The sequence below is a fragment of the Sceloporus occidentalis genome, unplaced genomic scaffold, assembly GCF_023333645.1.
Source record: "Sceloporus occidentalis isolate IW3139 unplaced genomic scaffold, rSceOcc1.0.p SCAF_176, whole genome shotgun sequence".
Lineage (NCBI taxonomy): Eukaryota > Metazoa > Chordata > Lepidosauria > Squamata > Phrynosomatidae > Sceloporus > Sceloporus occidentalis.
Genome location: NW_028317156.1, coordinates 393,774 through 412,859, shown reverse-complemented (window position 1 = coordinate 412,859; position 19,086 = coordinate 393,774). Strand labels below are relative to the sequence as shown.

Here is a 19,086-nt window from a genome sequence, read left to right as displayed (position 1 = left end):
CGGATTTGCTAGTTAATCCAGGCACTAAAAAGAAATTGTTTCTCAATTTCCAAAGTCTGAACTCTTGCATACTTGCATATGCATACTTAGTATATTTACACCTCAACAGTGTGATGGAGTGTGTGACGGAAGGGTCCATCACTGGGGCCCCTGGAGAGGACCGAACGCAGGCCTGCTACCCACAGATTATGGACCCTGCCTCCCTGCCCTGGCGAGTGGGACTGTTGTCCTCGTCTGGGGGGTTAAAAGGCCACATTTGAGAGGTGTGCATTTTTCAAATTGGAAATGTGACGTGTGGTCACTGCCCCCCGTGTTATTTGGGACATTGTTGAACCCGGCCAATTCAATTTACCCATCAAATCATACATTTTAAAATAAAAACACTAGAAAACCCATGGACATTTAACACGCTAGCATTTTAACTCTTTTCACGCAAGAATTGTCTGACACCGGCCAAACCATTCTTTTCTTTGGCCAATAATATATAGTGGAGGTGGAGACCCCATTGTATTGTTAATCACTTTAATGGCCCTATTGCCCCTGGGAGTCCAAATTACCCAGATTAAGGGGGCCGGTTCTGTAGCCGTTGTAATCCAATACCTGACTGTTTATGTTAATGTTCGCTTTGCTGGCTATATCTAGCCATGTGTGTAAAAAATAAAGTGTTCTTCATTTTTATATACCCTACACTGCTAGTGACTGGGGAATCTGGGAAGGGAGTGTTGTCCAAGGCTAAGGGAGCACAAGTCAGCGGAGGTAGTCGGTCGTACTAGCCAGCTCTGTGACATTACTGACATGGAACGACAACATATTTTCACAGGAATGCAGGGGTAACTGGGGCCTGATCAGAGAATTAAAGAAGAGTCTGGGCATCTGTCTGCCTTTACTAACTATGGCATAACTTTTACAGTAAATCAAAGAAATAACATTGGGAAGCGACAATGAATATATATATATGACATTATCAAATAGAATGCACAATGTAACAAATATGCCACAATTATATAATACTGTAACAGAATACATTAACATACTCTGCAGCACTGTATATAGTATGTCAGTGTAATTTATTTATCGAACAATACTACTACTCTGAGCCATCACATATAAATGGAACTAACTTTATTTATATATATAATACATTGCTGGTATAAATACACATTATGAGGCCAGGAAGCGGTGAGAAGGGGCCCCCAAGTGGCAGTCCGGAAGCTGTGGGAGGGGGGCCCCCAAGTGGCAGTCTGGAATCCTTGGGAGGGGGGGCCCCGAGTGGCAGTCCGGAAGCAATTTGAGGGGGTTCCCCCATTGGCCGTTTGGAGGGGGCCCCCGGGTGGCCCCCTGGAATCATTGGGATATGGGCCCCCAAATGGCAGTCTGGAAGCTGTGGGTGGGGGCCCCCGAGTGGCCTTCTGGAGGGGGGGGCGAGTGGCCGTCAGGAAGCTGTGGGAGAGTGGCCCCCGCGTGGCAGTCAATCATCCGAGTCGCAGTCAGGGAGCTGTGTGAGCTTTCTCAATCCGCACGGAGAAGCGTCCCCTCCTGTTACGTGACAATTAAAGGAACGTTCGGCACCCTCTCCTCGCCGGCATTCATTTATCACAAAACCAAGTCAATGAACGCCTGGACAGCTGCCAAACCGCAACCAATCAATACACCGGGACTGCTGCCAAACCGCAACAAGAACACCGGGACTCCTGCCAAACCGCAACAAGAACACCGGGACTGCTGCCAAACCGCAACAAGAACACCGGGACTGCTGCCAAACCGCAACAAGAACACCGGGACTGCTGCCAAACCGCAACAAGGACACCGGGACTGCTGCCAAAACCATCAAAGTACTCAACAAGAACAACAAGAAACTAAATACCTAAGGAGCGGGACTCAGCTCCCTATTCAAGGCACGAATCCATTTAAAATGTTATTTAAAAAATATATTAAAAATGTAATTTCACGTCCATCCGCTCTCTCCCTCCTCCAACTTTTTCTTGCCTTGAGCAGATCTGGGATCTCCAGAAGACACAAGAAAGGAAGGGGTTGATCCAAACAGACACTCGGGGGAGGGGCTAGGAGAATGAGAGCGGTAGTAGACGGCTAGATAGTCCCTCCCCTGTCTCCGTATTGGTGCCGGCTGCTGAAGAGGAAGCCCCGCCCTCTTCAGTAAGTCTGGTGCCGGCTCCCCCTGTCACAAAAATACAGGCTTCGAAGGGCTGATTACAGGGCAGTGGGAGGGGGGCACGCTAGTCTGCTGCTCTGGGCCCCCAATATTAACGTATAATCATAAGTCAGTCTGTGTGTTACTATACAGAGGTCAGGGGGTTTTGTATAGAAGTCAGGCTGTGTGTTATTATACAGAGGTCAGTCTATATGATCATAGATGTAAAGCTGTGTTTTACAGAGTTCACACAAGCACACACACACACACACACAATTCACAAGGATCTTTCCTGTTATTGTCCCTTTCTAGTTCTATACACACGCACTCACGTTAAAGAAATAGTATATACATCATTAATACGCAGTGGTGCATGCACACAAACACATTCTCACGCATAACCCTTTCCTCACTGACGTATGCTCACGCGCTAATACACACAAACACACTCTCGCACATAAAACGTCCTGATAAGACAAAACCTAATCTTAATAATTACTTTTATTATTTTGAATAATAAATAAATAATATAATATGTTAATAATAAATAACCCCTAAGTAAACTCCTGTCAACTACGAGTCCTAAGACCGGCAGGCAGCCAGACACTAACAGTAGAAATACAATTTATTTTAAATTATTTAATTGATTATTATTAGTTAAAAATATTCATCATTTGTAATGTTATTCTTTAATGTATAAATATTAGGCTATTCTTAATATAATAATTAATAATAATTAATGATTGGGTTATATAAATTTATAGATTAAGTTTAAGGGTAAATTAATATTTAATAGGTGAAATGAAATAATTTATTTTATTAATTATCTGTATTCATTATTTTATTTATTTATTATTTCACACCTCTTGGGTGCTGTTCCCTGGCAGTTTTTTATTTTTTCCGGGGGGGGGGTGGGGGCTGCTTGGTGTAGGAAATTCAACTGCTTTGAATTAGAAGTGTGATGAGACGTTTACGCGCAAACGGTAAGTATATTTTCATTTCCACCCCCCCCTCTTCCCCTGAATGCAAATCCAGCGATGCCCCGGCAGCATGGGGAGGTTTTAGAAACGGCGTCCAATCATAGACTCGCAGGCTACCGCTCATGAACCAATGAATGTGCGGCAGCTCGTCTATAAAAGCCAAACTTCTGGCGGTTTAACCCCGTGTTTACGTGCGATTGCAACTCTTTCGTGGCGGGATCCAGGCATTGAGATGGCCGAGACAGCTCCTTCCCCGGCGCCTCCGCCGGCAGAAACCTCTGCCAAGAAGAAACAGCCGAAGAAACCGGCAGCTGCAAAAAGCCGTTCTGTGAAGTCCGGTCCCAGTGTCTCCGAGCTTATTGTGAAAGCAGTCTCTGCGTCCAAGGAGCGCAGCGGAGTGTCTCTCGCAGCTCTTAAAAAAGCACTCGCTGCTGGCGGCTACGACGTAGAAAAGAATAACAGCCGCCTGAAGCTCGCTCTCAAGGGTCTGGTGTCTAAAGAGACCCTGATCCAGCTGAAAGGAAGCGGTGCCTCTGGCTCTTTCAAGCTGAACAAGAAGCAGCCGGAGAGCAGAGAGAAGACATCAAAGAAGAAGGAAACTCCCGTAAAGCCTAAAAAAGTAACCCCTAAGAAGTCTCCCAAGAAAGCCCCTGCAGGAGTGAAGAAAAGCCCGAAAAAGATCAAGAAACCGTCGGCCGCTGCCAAGTCCCAAGAAGTCAAAGATTAAGGCGAAGAAAGCTGGCAAGAGCCCAGCTAAGAAGGTCACAAAGCCCAAGGCAGTCAAAAGCCCCGCAAAGCCCAAGGCGGTCAAAAGCCCAAGGCAGCCAAAAGCCCCGCAAAGCCCAAGGCTAAAAAGGCAGCCTCGAAAAAATGAGGAGGGGGGGCATGGGTTTTGGAGCGCCTCTGGTGTGTGCTTTCCCACTTATTTCTTCACAAAAGGTTCTTTTCAGAACCACCATATCCTCCGAAAAAGGAAAAAAGCGTTTAATCACCCGGCCGCGGCTATGTGGGCCTCCCGCTGAAAGCCTAGCCCCATACTTGTGCGTAGATTGACATATTCGGCCAGCGCTCTCGCTCGGAGCCCTGTCCGTAACAGAATAGAGATAAGGGGCGGGCTTAAAGATTGTGCTTTGCCGTTACTCGTTATGTCCAGCCGGGGACTCGGCCGCTCAACGGCTCGTTCGGTAGTGGGATAATTGTGTGAGATGTTTCAAGCTTGGGCGCGAACAACAGGGTTAATTTCGTGCATGCGAAGGGAAACAAGCTCGTTTGAGTGACAATGTGGTGGCTCTTAAAAGAGCCTGTGTGGGGGCTGTGGGGAGATCGCGTTCGCCCACACAGCGTTTACTTAGGCACGTTCACCTCTGATCCTGCGAGCCAGCTGAATGTCTTTTGGCATGATAGTAACCCGCTTAGCGTGAATAGCGCACAAATTGGTGTCTTCGAAAAGCCCCACCAGGGAAGCCTCGCTGGCTTCCTGGAGAGCCATGACAGCAGAACTCTGGAAACGTAGATCGGTTTTGAAGTCTTGAGCAATCTCACGGACCAGCCGCTGGAAAGGCAGTTTTCGGATAAGCAACTCCGTAGACTTCTGGTAACGACGGATTTCTCTTAGAGCTACGGTGCCCGGGCGGTAGCGATGTGGCTTCTTCACGCCCCCGGTAGCCGGAGCGCTTTTCCTCGCAGCTTTGGTCGCCAGCTGCTTCCGGGGAGCCTTTCCTCCGGTGGACTTACGGGCTGTCTGCTTGGTGCGAGCCATACTGACGCGTGCGGATACGATTCACCGACAAATATAACGTAACTGTAACGATTCTGTGGCCAACTCAACCCCTTTATAGGGTAGCGGTAAATGTGATTGGATACGCTTAATCACGCCCCTCTTTTTCATAGGCTAGGACGATGGTTTGAAAAAGCCAGCCTTTGATCAAGAGACTTCGGTGTGGAACGTTATCTTTTTTAAATTTATTTAAATTAAATGCTCGAATCGGTCATGTATTCGTTAGCTGCGGTTCTTTTTTTATTTATTTCTTCTCCTCTCTTTTGTTCAGCCTCCTACCTAGTGAAACTGTGTACTGGCTGACCGTTAACAGCGATACGGCGACAGCTAAAAGCCCGCCTTTATCTTGGCCGCCGTTTGGCGTTTATTTACAGCGATATGCTGCCACCTAGTGGTAAATGAGGGATCGTCGAAAGCGATCACGTGGAGGTGAGGGAGGCAGAAGCTTAAGGTACTTGATGCAGTAGAGAGGTTTGATTAATAAAGGCTAGGCATCTTTGAAAGCAGATGCGGGCTTGGTGTAGGGAGTGGCGCAAAGGAGGTTGGTTTGAATTGTTCATATCCGGTTTCCTTTGATATTCCTAAATAGCCAATCGGTGTCTGAGGCACGCTTGGGAGCTTCTCCAGCCAACCAACGTGAAGCATATATTCAAATAGCAACGCCCCCTTGAGGCATCATGGTGCGGTTCCCTATCAGGTCCGTCGAGTACGTATAAAAGAAAGCGGGCTGGCCGTCAGCGAGTGTTGTGCTGTGGAACTCGTGAAGTAGGCGTGATCATGTCTGGCCGTGGCAAAGGAGGTAAGGGACTCGGGAAAGGTGGCGCAAAGAGGCACAGGAAGGTGCTTCGGGATAACATCCAGGGTATCACCAAGCCTGCTATCCGCCGTTTGGCTCGCAGAGGAGGTGTAAAGCGTATCTCTGGGCTGATCTATGAGGAGACTCGTGGTGTGCTCAAAGTGTTTTTGGAGAACGTGATTCGTGACGCAGTCACTTATACTGAGCATGCCAAGAGGAAAACCGTTACCGCTATGGACGTGGTGTATGCCTTGAAACGCCAAGGCCGTACTCTGTACGGTTTCGGAGGTTAAGCTTGTTGACTCGTGACCCTGAAACACCCAATGGCTCTTTTCAGAGCCACCCACACCCTCTCTTAGGCTATGATCATGTTGTCCCCGTGTCTGCCCGTGCTTTTCTATGCACACCTTGAAATAACCAGCTGAACAGTGGCTGGGTCTGGCTATAGATTGAGCTACTGGCAGGATCGGAATGCTGGGAGTTGGGCCCGTTTGCAGAACATGTGCTGGGATCGGCAGCTGGTGTACTCCAAAGGCTTGCGCGGGGCTCGCTTGAATGGGGGCCGGGACGGCCCAGGTTTAATAGGTGCTGTCTGTGGTAGTTATCTGTATTCTGTATGTCCCGGTATGTGGGTGAATTTTATTATGCCTTTGTCGTCCCCTCATGTGTTATCCTGTCCGTGTGCCACATGTCCTGCCCACGACACTACCGAGTTATGTATTATTGGGGAAAGCCCGTATACTACAGCGCCACCGAGGTTCGTGAAGAGCTGTGTCCTCTGCCAGGATCACGCATTGTCATTTTCAGGACAACAGACCCACGATGTAGCTCATCTTCGGCTAGCCACAGTGATAAAGCAGCCCCTTCTCTCTGCAACGCTGGTTCTGTCTGGCGGTGAAGGGGTTAATCTCCGGCATCCCAGCAGGAGAAATCAGCAATTAGCTGGAATACCCAGTCAGAGTACAGGTCGGTGCCGTCACAGAGGAGGCGTAAAGCGTATCTCTGGGCTGATCTATGAGGAGACTCGCGGTGTGCTCAAAGTGTTTTTGGAGAACGTGATTCGTGACACAGTCTGGATACCCCAGCTAACCTGGAGGCGTGAGAAGCACATTTCAATGCTCTTCCCAGAGCTAGCATGTCCCCGACAAAAGCGCTAGATCAGTTACATAGCTCTGAGATGGACGATGTGGGTGGCTCTCAAAAGAGCCTTTGTTTAAAAAAGTGAGAGAACGAGAACTTTACTTGGCGCTGGTGTACTTGGTAACAGCCTTGGTGCCCTCTGACACAGCGTGCTTGGCCAGCTCTCCAGGAAGAAGGAGGCGTACAGCAGTCTGAATCTCCCGAGAAGTGATGGTGGAGCGCTTGTTGTAATGGGCTAGGCGTGAAGTTTCCCCGGCAATGCGCTCAAAGATGTCATTGACAAACGAGTTCATGATGCCCATGGCCTTGGAGGAAATGCCAGTGTCGGGATGCACCTGCTTCAGTACCTTGTACACATAAATCGCGTAGCTTTCCTTTCTGCTCTTCTTGCGCTTCTTCCCATCTTTTTTCTGGGTCTTCGTAACAGCTTTCTTAGAGCCTTTTTTCGGCCCAGGCACAGATTTCGCTGGATCAGGCATCGCGTCTGCTTTCGTTTTCGCACGCAATTCAAGAGAACGTGATTAACACTGAAATTACTGCGCCGGGCCCTTCCCTTTATAGGCACCGCATGCAAATAAGGCCGTTCTGCTGTCTCGCGTCCGATTCGATGAGGTTGTCACGTGAGAAGATGCGGCCGCCCATGAACCGCAGTGCCTACACCGATTGGTGTCTCAGACTATTTCCACCCGATTGGCTGTTTTGGAAAGGAACCAATCAGTGACGAATAGCGTCACGGGGGGGGGAAGCTACAAATAGCAGGGTAAATGAGCGGTGTTTCTTTGTAACATACTTCTTAATCACTTGTTCGTGTGGTCGGTTGTCGAGCGGAAGCATGTCTGGCAGAGGAAAACAAGGTGGAAAGGTTCGCGCTAAGGCAAAGACACGTTCTTCCCGTGCTGGTCTGCAGTTCCCTGTCGGCCGTGTGCATAGGCTTCTTCGCAAGGGTAATTATGCCGAGAGAGTAGGCGCCGGCGCACCCGTGTATCTGGCAGCGGTGTTGGAGTATCTGACTGCTGAGATACTGGAGTTGGCTGGTAACGCTGCACGCGACAACAAAAAGACCCGTATCATTCCTCGCCACCTGCAACTCGCCGTTCGTAACGACGAGGAGCTCAATAAGCTGCTCGGCGGGGTCACCATTGCTCAGGGAGGTGTTCTACCCAACATCCAGGCGGTGCTCTTGCCCAAGAAGACAGAGAGCCACAAACCTGCCAAGAGCAAGTGAGTGCAGTAATCGGTAACCGCAGGGCAATTAGCCAGCACCACCAAAGGCTCTTTTCAGAGCCACCCATAATCTCTGGAACAAGCTATATCTGTCTTGCTATAAACATACTGCAAACTTCTTTAAAGGCAACTGCTTTCCACTGCAGTTTTCCAGCCCGATGTTTAGTTGGTGAGCTTAACGGTGGCTAAACACCATTCATACAGGTTACATCATACACCCTACCGCCCCACCCCTCCCCCCCGGCCGTTTCTGGGTTAAAATTCGAGGCAAAGCTGCCAGCACTTAAATGGATAAATATGGTTCTCAAGAAAGGTGGGTGGGCAAGTGCTACCACACGGTGGCAGCATTGCATAGGAAATTGTGGTTTACCGCAGATTAAAGTGGCAGAAGCTGGGCAATCCCTCAACTGTGATGATCGTGTAGCTGGCAAATGGTCTGGGGAGCGTATTAATGAATTTGATAATCACTGTGAGAGAGACCCGTGAGTAGCTCCATTGTAGACATCTCCCTTGCCTCTGAAAGCTTAATTGCTAAGAAGGGATTAACCCTTCATATACCCCAAAGTAGTGATGCGAAGTTCAGATCAGTAAAGTGAATCGGATCATTTCGAGTCATTCATTGAAATGATCCGATTCATGATCCGAATCTTCGGGTCACTCAGTGTGACTCATAGGAGTTAGTGTTTCCCCAGTCCCTCCCTGCAGTCAAACTAACGATTGTCCCTGCCCCTTTCATTAGGGTCAATGAACCCTCCTGCCTGCCTGCCTACTCTAGCGATGTCACTGAAGGCAGAGAATCGTTCAGAGATTCGAACCATTCAGAGAATATCACTGACACCACACTTTTATAAATAAATACATTAATAATTTTCACTGCCCACAGGATTTAGATTCCCCTTAGATTGCCCACCTTTAGATTGTTTTACCTCTAACTGCACCTTTAATTAACTTTATTAAATTAACCCTCAGTCCTCAGCATTAAATTAACCCTAAACACCCCATTAACCATTACTGCCCCTAAATTAACCCTGAAGACCCTCATTAACCATAACTGCCCCGGCGCGGCTATCGGACCCACGCCGGCTGTCCCTTACCGTCCTACCTCATCCATGTATCTCCTGCCCTACCCATGGACTTCGGCTCTCGTAGCCCAGACACCCCCGCAGAGACTGGGGATCCCTTGTCACTGGTGGCGATCAGGCGGTGCGGCTATCGTACAAATGCCGGCTGTCCCGGGGAAACTTCGATTTGCTGCCGCTCGGGGTCCCTACGGATATTGCGAGGCTCGGTTGCCTAAGCGTGGTGCCGGACCGTCTGGGCAGGGAGGGAAGATGTGTGCCTGATTTATGACCTTTTTATCACCTAACCTGTATATAAGCCTGTGTGTTTCCCCAAAAAAGTCTGTTACTTCCATGGAACGTTAGTTTCGTCTAATGCTTCAGGGACCCGCTGGATCACTAATTGTCCTTTTCAGGACAATTACGGCACTGTACTCAGCTAGGCCTCAGCGGGCTGCGGTGCCGTGAAGCTAGGGTCACTGGACCAGCTCGTGAGCCCTGCTCCGCTAGTGTCGGTGTGACGGACCGACCAGGGACCTCAGGTTCTCCCTCTCCGCCAAGAGCGACTTCTCCCTTCAGGACAATAATTCCAGAAGATTTTTCTGCCGGAGAACAAAATTCAGAACATTATCAGCCTTACCAGCTTGATTCTTTCCAGATGTCTTTCCAGTCTACGGCTTATCATGCGACTTCTTGGACTGATGGTTTCTACAAGGCCTGCCATGGCATGGGCGCTTCTGCATATCCGTCCTCTACAATGTCTCGTCCTGTTGATGCCCTCCGGCCCAGGGTCAACATCAGGTGGTGGTGGAGTATGTTGTCTCTGAGGCGACGGTGGTGTCTCTTTGCGCCCTTCATCCCAGGGCCAACATCAAGTGGTGGTGGGGTATGTTGTCCCTGGGGTGAAGGTGGTGTCTGTCCCCAACATCAGGTGGTGGTGGAGTATTTTGCCCGTGAGGCGGCGGGGGTGTCTGATGACACCCTCCGGAACAGGATCAACATCAGGTGGGGTTGGAGTATGTTGTCTGTTGGCACTCTCAGGCCCAGGGTCAACATCAGGTGGTGGTGGAGTATGTTGTCCCAGGGGCGACGGTGGTGTCTGCTGACACCCTCTGGCACAGGGTCAACATCCGGTGGGGGTGTAGTATTTGCCCCTGAGGCGACGGTGGTGTCTCTTGCCGTTGTCCGGCCCAGGGTCAACATCAGGTGGGGGTGGAGTATGTTGCCCCTGATGTGACGGTGGTGTCTGTTGATGCCCTCCGGCCCAGGGTCAACATAGGGTGGTGGTGGAGTATGTTGCCTCTGAGGTGACGGTGGTGTCTGTTGATGCCCTCTGGCCCAGGGTCAACATCAGGTGGGGGTGGAGTATTTGCCCCTGAAGCGGCGGTGGTGTCTGTTGACACCCTCCGGCCCAGGGCCAAAATCAGGTGGTGTGAAGTATGTTGCGATGGTGGTGTCTGTTGACACCCTCCGGAACAGGGTCAACATCAGGTGGGGGTGAAGTATGTTGTCTGTTGACGCTCTCCGGCCCAGGGTCAACATCAGGTGGTGGTGGAGTATGTTGTCCTTGGGGCAACGGTGGTTTCTGCAGACACCCTCTGGCCCAGGGTCAACATCAGGTGGTGGTGGAGTATGTTGTCTCTGAGACGACGGTGGTGTGACAGAACCCTCCATCACTGGGGTCCCTGGAGAGGCCTGAGAGCCAGCCTCCTCCCTATCGACTATGGGCCCGGGCCTTGTAGAGACTTCTGTGTGTGGATACAGGGGTTCAGTCTGCTGATGTACCCCATGTTTTAGCACTCAGAGTCTCAGAACTGTAACGTCAGATGGACATCCTGTGGTAGGAAGAAGGCTGATTGTTTGTGCATTGTTAATTGTATAGGTGTGAAGTGTTTCCCCTGTTAATGTGTGTTAGCCGTTGTCTTAAGACCCCCTGTAGGTATGACTAGGTGTCACTGCTGCATACCTGATTATCAATTACATAACAGATAGCTGTTAATCCTGTGAGCTCCTGTTATCCCTGTGTCCTGGCCATTGTCTGTTTTAAGCCAATTATATGTCTTTCGTCATTCCACGTCTACGTCCCCAATTAATGTAATTATTTATGTCTCATGTCATTCTGTCCTTCCCCTGGATATTGTGTTGCAGGATTCGACCTAATTACTTCCTTCCCGCCATGGTAATTAGAGCTATATATACACAAGTAAGAAAAGGGGCAAGACAAATATCACATGATCTGTCTTTGGTTTTAATAAATTAGTCCTGTTTTCACCTCAACATGAGTGTTGCCTGATGTTTGGGGTGGGCTGTAGCCTCGCTGTGTAGCTAAGCTTCGGATAGCCACAGTGCCAATGCAGCTACAGTGCAGCGACGTCCCCCCTTCTATCTACAACGCTGGTTGTGCCCGGCGCTGAAGGGGTTAGTTGTTGATGTCCCGTCAGGAGGAAGCAACGTTTGGCGGGGGTACCCAGTTGGGGTACAGGTCGGTCCCGTCACAGGTGGTGTCTGTTGATGCCCTCCGGCCCAGGGTAAACATCAGGTGGTGGTGGAGTATGTTGTCTCTGAGGGGACGGTGGTGTTTCTTGGCGCCCTTCATTCCAGGGCCAACATCATTTGGTGGTGGAGTATGTTGTCCCTGGGGCGAAGGTGGTGTCTGTTGACACCCTCCGGCCCAGGGCCATCATCAGGTGGTGTGAAGTATGTTGCGACAGTGGTGTCTGTTGGTGTCCTCTGGCCCAGGGTCAACATCAGGTGGTGGTGGAGGTTTTCGCAGTTACTCCCGTACATAGTAACATAGTAACATAGTTCATAAGGTTGAAAAAAGACCAAAGTCCATCAAGTTTAACCTATATACATATTGTGTCCCTACTGTGTTGATCCAGAGGAAGGCAAAAAAACCCTTATGAAGCAGATGCCAATTGCCCCATACCAGGGGGAAAATTCCTTCCCGACTCCAAATATGGCAATCAGAATAAATCCCTGGATCAACGTTCTGTCCCTATTAATCTAATATCCATAACTTGTAATATTATTGCTTTCAAGAAACACGTCCAGGCTCCTTTTGAACTCTTTTATTGAGTTTGCCATAACCACTTCCTCTGGCAGAGAGTTCCATAATCTCACCGCTCTTACTGTAAAGAACCCCCGTCTGTGCTGGTGTAGAAACCTTCTTTCCTCCAGCCGTAGAGGATGTCCCCTTGTTATAGATACAGTCCTGGGAGTGATCTCTGTACTGTCCCCTTATATATTTATACATAGTTATTAAATCCCCCCTAAGCCGTCTTTTTTCCAAACTAAATAACCCTAATTCTGATAATCTTTCTGGGTACTGTAGTCCTCCCATTCCCCTTATTACTCTGGTTGCCTGTCTTTGAACCCTCTCCAGCTCCACTATATCTTTCTTGTACACTGGTGCCCAGTACTGTACACAGTATTCCATGTGTGGTCTGACTAGTGACTTGTACAGTGGTAGAATTATTTCCTTGTCGTGGGCATCTATGCCCCTTTTGATGCACCCCATGATTTTATTTGCCTTAGCAGCAGCTGCCTGACACTGGTCGCTACAGGTAAATTTACTGTTAACTAAAACTCCTAAGTCCTTTTCCATGTCAGTCATCCCCAGTGTTTTCCCATTTAATACATATTCCCAGCCTGGATTTTTCTTCCCCATGTGCATAACCTTACATTTATCTGTGTTGAACCTCATCTGCCACATCCCAGCCCAAGCCTCCAACCTATGCAGATCCATTTGTAATCGTGCACTGTCCTCTATTGTGTTAACCACGTTACAGAGCTTAGTATCGTCTGCAAAGATTGATACTTTACTATACAATCCCTCTACAAGGTCATTAATAAATATATTAAAAAGAATAGGACCCAAAACTGACCCCTGTGGTACCCCACTAGCAACAGTAACCCACTCAGAGTATGTACCATTAATAACCACCCTCTGTTTCCTATCACTGAGCCAGTTACTTACCCATATACACACATTCTCCCCCAGCCCAAGCATTCTCATTTTATGTACCAGCCTTTTATGTGGCACCGTATCAAATGCTTTGGAAAAATCAAGATATACGACATCCAGCGATTCACCCCGATCCAGTCTTGAGCTCACCTCCTCATAAAAGCTGATCAGGTTAGTTTGACAGGACCAATCCCTTGTAAACCCATGCTGATATGGAGTCATACACTTATTTTCATTGAGATACTCCAAAATAGCATCTCTTAGGAAACCCTCAAACAGTTTACACACAACAGAAGTTAAACTAACAGGCCTATAATTCCCCGGGTCACTTTTTGTCCCCTTTTTGAATATTGGCACAACATTTGCTATGCGCCAGTCCTGGGGAACAGACCCTGTCACTATAGAGTCCTTGAATATTAGAAATAGAAATTAGAACGCGGGGGTGAATGCCATCTGGACCTGGTGATTTGTCTATTTTGATTTTTTTTAGGCGGCACTGCACTTCTTCCTGGGTTAGACAGGCGACATGTACTGGGGCAGTTATCTCATCCTGCTGTATATTACCTGGCATTTCATTTTCCTCTGTGAATACAGCAGAGAAGAATATATTTAATAGATTAGCTTTTTCCTGATCCCCGTCTATAACTTCTCCCTCATTACTTTTTAAGGGGCCAACGCTTTCATTTTTAACCTTTTTACTATTTATATAGTTAAAGAACATTTTGGGGTTTGTTTTACTCTCTTTGGCAATGAGTCTTTCTGTCTCCACTTTTGCTGCTTTTATCTGATTTTTACATATTTAATTTTTTTCCCGATAGCTTTTTAGTGCTTCCTCACTGCCTTCCTGTTTTAGTAGCTTAAATGCCTTTTTTTTGCCATTTATTACCCCCTTTACATTTTTATTTATCCACATTGGTTTTCTCTTATTCCTGACTCTTTTATTCCCATACGGTATGTACCTTTCACATTGAGAATTTAAGATATCCTTAAAAATCTCCCATTGAGTGTCTGTACTCTTGTTTTTGAGGACATTTTCCCAATTTACAGTGTTAAGGGCTTCTCTTAGTTGATCAAACTTTGCCTTCCTAAAGTTCATGGTTCTTGTGGCTCCTCTAAGAGTTCCCTTATTGAAGGACAAGTTATAATGTATCATATTGTGATCACTATTTCCTAGATGCCCCCTGACCTGCACATTAGTTACTCTGTCAGGTCTGTTGGTTAATATTAAGTCCAGTAGGGCGCCCCCTCTGGTCGGGTCCTGTACCATTTGGGACAGATAATTATCCTTACTTATAGTCAGAAACCGGTTTCCTTTATGAGATTCACAGGTCTCTGTGTCCCAGTTTATGTCGGGATAGTTAAAGTCCCCCATAATAACCACCTCATTGTGATTTGCTGCCTTGTTTATTTGCTTTAATAATTGATCTTCTGCTGCTTCCATTATATTTGGTGGCTTATAGCAAACCCCGATCAGTATTTTATTATTTTTCTTTCCATATATTTCTACCCATAATGACTCCACATTATCATTTCCCTCACATATATTCTCCCGCAGTGTGGCCTTTAGGCTGGACTTTACATAAAGGCAAACTCCTCCCCCTTTTCGTTTTTTTCGATCCTTCCTGAATAGACTATAACCCTGTATGTTAACCGCCCAGTCATAGCTATCATCCAACCATGTCTCTGTTATACCCACCATGTCATAGTTTTCTTCAGACATTATTAACTCCAGTTCGTCAGTTTTATTGGTCAGACTTCTGGCATTAGTAAGCATACAATTTAGAGGTGTATGTTTTTTTTCCCTATGAAGCCTATCCCTATTGACTATTCTAACCCCTCCCTCCGCTCCACCCCCAGGTACATTTATAAGCCCCAGCTTTCTATCTACACTATCTTCCCCTTCTATATTGTAGTTTCCCTCCCCCCCTTTACCTAGTTTAAACACTCCTCCACCCTTCTGGCCATCTTCTCCCCGAGCACAGCTGCACCCTCCCCATTGAGGTGCAGCCCGTCCCTACCGTAGAGCCTGTATCCGACAGAGAAGTCGGCCCAGTTCTCCATGAACCCAAACCCCTCCTTCCTACACCAGCTTCTGAGCCACTTGTTTAGCTCCCTAATCTCCTTGGATCTTCTTGGAGATCGGTGCTTCCACAAAAGGAAAGAATACCCGCCTCACGCATGCTGCTTTGGGAGGTAATAATGTTAAGGCTAAATATACTTACAAACTCTGAGAGATAATGAGGGGAAGGCAGGTGGCAGCAGACTGAGGGGCAGGGACAGGCAGGTGTCAGCAGACTAGGAGGCAGAATCTGGCAGGTATAAGCAGACAAAGGAACAAACGGAGAAAGGCAACTGACTGCAAGGAGTGGGGTTAAGCAGGTGGCAGTGCACTAAGAAGAGAAATAGACAGGCTGCCCACTACTAGAAGGTGAACAGGCAGGAATAAGCAGGCAGCAAAATAGGGGTGGACCAGGCACAAAGGAAGAGGCTGCCAACACACAAGTCAGTAAACAGGCAGTCTGTTTCAGAGTAATGGGGTTAAACAGGCAGGCGACAGTAGAATGGGTAAGAGAACTGGGTGGAAAAAAAGTGGGCAGCAGCAGACTGCTATGTAGGAGAGGCAGAAGGTAGCAGCAGAAGCTGGGTAGAAGGGGAGCAGACTGCAATTGTGAAGGGGAACAAGCAGGCAGCATCAGACTGGAAAGGGTACAAAAAAGTGACACTTGACCGAGAGAGGTACAGCCTGGAGGCAACAGTCTGGAGGGGGATTAGGCATTCTGTAGCAGGCTAGGAAGAGAACAGACAGTTGGCATCAGGCTGGGAGAGCTAGAGAAGAGTGGCATTAGACTGAGGAGGAACACAGCCAGGCAGCAACATACAGGGGGTGTTAGGCAGGCAGTAGCATACTGGGAAAGGGGAACAGACAGGTGTAATCAGACTGGGAAGGGTAGAGGGAAGTGGCATTAGACTGAAAAAGGTAAAGCCAGACAGCAGACAGAAGGTGAATAGGTAGATAACTGCCAATGGGTTATTTAGGCAGGTGGCAAAAGATTGTGGGAAGTAACAGACAGGTGGCAGCAGAGTGTGTGGATAATTGGCAGCAGGCTGGAATAACTGGCAGGTAACCGACTGGCAGTACACTGTAGGGAAATGGGCAAGCAGCAGATTGGAAAGAACAGGTAGCGTTAGAAGCACAAAGGTGAGAGCGGGGAGGAAGCATGTAGTAGCAGGCTAGAGTGACAGACAGGGGGTAGCAGGTGAAAGTAGGCTTAAGGGGCAACAGGTGGGCAGCAGCAGACTAGGAAGGAGAACAGACAAGTGGCAGTAGATCGGGGAAGTATAGGCATGAGAAAGCAAACTGGGTGTAACACGCAGGTAGCGAATTGGGAGACAGATGACAGAAAACTAGAAGGGGAAAAGGCAGCCAATAAACTGAGGGCAGGCACCAACTTATCAGGGAAACTTGGAGGCAGCAGAATAAAGGTCTGAACAGTGGACTGCAGAATGGTAGAGGTAATAGGCAATCATCAGACTGGATAGAAGAAAAGGCAGATAGCAGCAGAGGGTAAGCCAACATGTAGGTGGCATCAGTATGTGGAGGGAGAGGCCGGATTAGATTGGGTGAGGAACAGGCAAGCAACAGCCTCTGAGGGAACACACAGGCCCCAGCAGAATGGGGGAGATAGGCAGGCGGCAATTGACCAAGGGGACACCGAACTAGAGGGCAAAAGGTATGTGGTAGGTTACTAGAGGGGGAATTGAGTGAATAGGTAGGCAACAACTAGGAAATTGTAGGCAGCCAGCAGATTGGAAGGGAGTGCAGGGAGGAATAGGCAGGCAACAATCATGGGATGTGTAGCCAGTCAGCAATAGCGCAAGAGGGGAAGTAGGCAGGCAGAAGTTAACTGAATAATAGGCAGCAAAATGGAGGGGGACATCTAGGGGGAATAAGAAATAATTACGCGAGCAGCAGATGGGGAGGGAAAAGCAGACAGCACAGTGGAGGGGAGGGCTGCTGGCTGGGTGGGGGGCACAGTCATAAAGCAAAAGTATTGGAGGGGAAAATAAGGTTAAAACTGTACGCTGAAAACTGAGGGAATAGAGGTAGGCAAACCCAGGCAGGCAGCTTGAGATGGAAAAGGTATGGGGAAGTGGTATTAGACTAAGGAAGGTACAGCCAGGCAGCAACAGACTGGGTGGAGGTGGTAAGATGCAGGGAACAAGCAAGCATCAGAGTGAACTTGAGAGAACAGGCAGCAGCAGATGACGGGATGTGCACAGGGGGGGGGGTGAAGCGGCAGTGGGCAACAGACTGGCCGGATAGGAGGGTGGTAACATACTAGGGTGAGCTAAGTAGATGGTGATAGACCAAGGGGTTGATAGACAGGGGGCAGCATGCTAGAGGGCAACATGCATTTGGTTGGTTACTAGGGCAGAACAGGGATGCGGCAGAAGACTGGACACAGCAGACAAGGGACAGGCAGTCATCAGACTGGGGGCATGCAGTAAAGAATAGGCAGGCAGTGGACTGAGAGGGATCATGCAGGAATAAATAGTAAGGCAGCAAAGTAGGGGCAGGTAGTTAGCCATAAATCAAGGAGGAGATAGGCAGGCAAAACCAAACTGAAGAGGTACAAGCAGACAGCATTAGACTGGGTACGGGAAAGTGGCATTAGACCGAGGGAGGTACAGCCAGTCAGCAACAAGAGGGAATAGGAGGGAAAAAGAAAGGCGGGAATATGGTGGGAGCAGGCAGGTGGCAGACTGGGAAAAATATGCAGAAATTAATAACCATGCAGACAGAGTGAAACAGACAAGCAGTGGCAGGACACTGGGAGAGGAACTCACAGGCGACAGAAGAAGGGGACGCAGGTAGGTGAGTCAGGTGACAACAGACAGCGGGACAAGCAGGAAAAGCAACAGAAAGGTAGTGAACAGGCAGCATTAGCAACAGAACAGTGGGCACATACAGGAGGCAACAGACTGGGGGAGGCTGCAAAGGGGTAGCAGCAGATAGATGGAAACCAGGCAGCTGATATTTGACTTTGGTAAGGAAAACTGTCAGAAAGTAGGCGAGAAGCAGAGTGGGGGGAACAGGTAGTTAGTGGAGTGGGAAGGAGGAACAGAAAGGTGTCAGCAGATTAGCAGGGGAACAGGAAGGGGCGAATAGGTAGGCAACAAACCTGGAAGGGATCGCGATTTTTAACCCTGTGCAGGATTACACTTACTAAGCCACAGAAACACCTAATAATGGTCCAAATTACATGTTTTAAATGCAGCTCCATGTTACTTACGACACTACGCTTATAGGCAGGGGGCACCATACTAGAGGGCAGAAGGCATGTGATAGCTTACTAGGTGGGAACAGTCTTGCTGCAGAGATCTGGGGGAATAGGCAGGAAGAAGACCGGGAAGTGGTAGGAAGCCAGCAGATTGAGGGGGACTCGTAAGAAGAAATAGACAGGCAGCAGAATGAGGGGAAACATGCAGAAATGAATAGGCAGACAGCAAATGGGACGAGGCAGGCAGAAGCAGGCTGGGGAGGAATAGGCAGGCAGCAAAATTGGGGTGGGGTGATTGTTGGAAAGTAAAAGGCACACAGCAGAATGAGGAGGGGTAAGTGGCACCAGGCTGTGGCAAATGTCCAACAACAGACTAGGAAGGGAACAACAGGCAGCAGAGACCTTTACTCTGCTGCCTGCTCCCCGTCTGGGGAGAGAAAGGAATAGGCAGAAGGGGAGCAGGCAGCAGAGAAAAGGTGAGAGAATAAGCAAGCAGTAGAGTGAAGAGGAGGGATAAGAGGTAGGCGGCAGCACAAAGTGTAGGAGTGCATTAAGGCGGGGAGGGGAGCAGGCAAGCAGTAGCAAATTGTGAAAGGAAATAGACAGGTTGCATCAGACTGGGAAGGGTAGTGGAAGTAAAGACAGGAAGCAGCAGACTGGTCTAGTGACAGGCAGGCAGCAAACACGAGTGGTTGAATAGGCAGGTGGCTAAC

General features: G+C 48.5%; 4 protein-coding genes across 4 annotated transcripts in view; 3 read left to right on the top strand and 1 right to left on the bottom strand.

The window, feature by feature from the left end:
- LOC149278937 (enoyl-CoA hydratase, mitochondrial-like) overlaps positions 1–19,086 on the top strand; it is a 121,487-nt gene that overhangs the window by 66,019 nt on the left and 36,382 nt on the right. The window lies entirely within an intron of this gene.
- On the top strand, positions 5,684–5,995 carry LOC149278945 (histone H4). Its single transcript, XM_089501562.1, has one exon. The coding sequence runs from the start codon at positions 5,684–5,686 to the stop codon at positions 5,993–5,995; it is 312 nt and encodes a 103-aa protein (XP_089357688.1).
- LOC149278944 (histone H2B 1.1-like) lies at positions 6,941–7,321 on the bottom strand. Its single transcript, XM_089501528.1, has one exon. It carries the CDS (start codon positions 7,319–7,321, stop codon positions 6,941–6,943), a length of 381 nt encoding a protein of 126 aa, XP_089357654.1.
- On the top strand, positions 7,675–8,067 carry LOC149278943 (histone H2A type 2-B). The gene has a single exon (XM_089501534.1). The coding sequence runs from the start codon at positions 7,675–7,677 to the stop codon at positions 8,065–8,067; it is 393 nt and encodes a 130-aa protein (XP_089357660.1).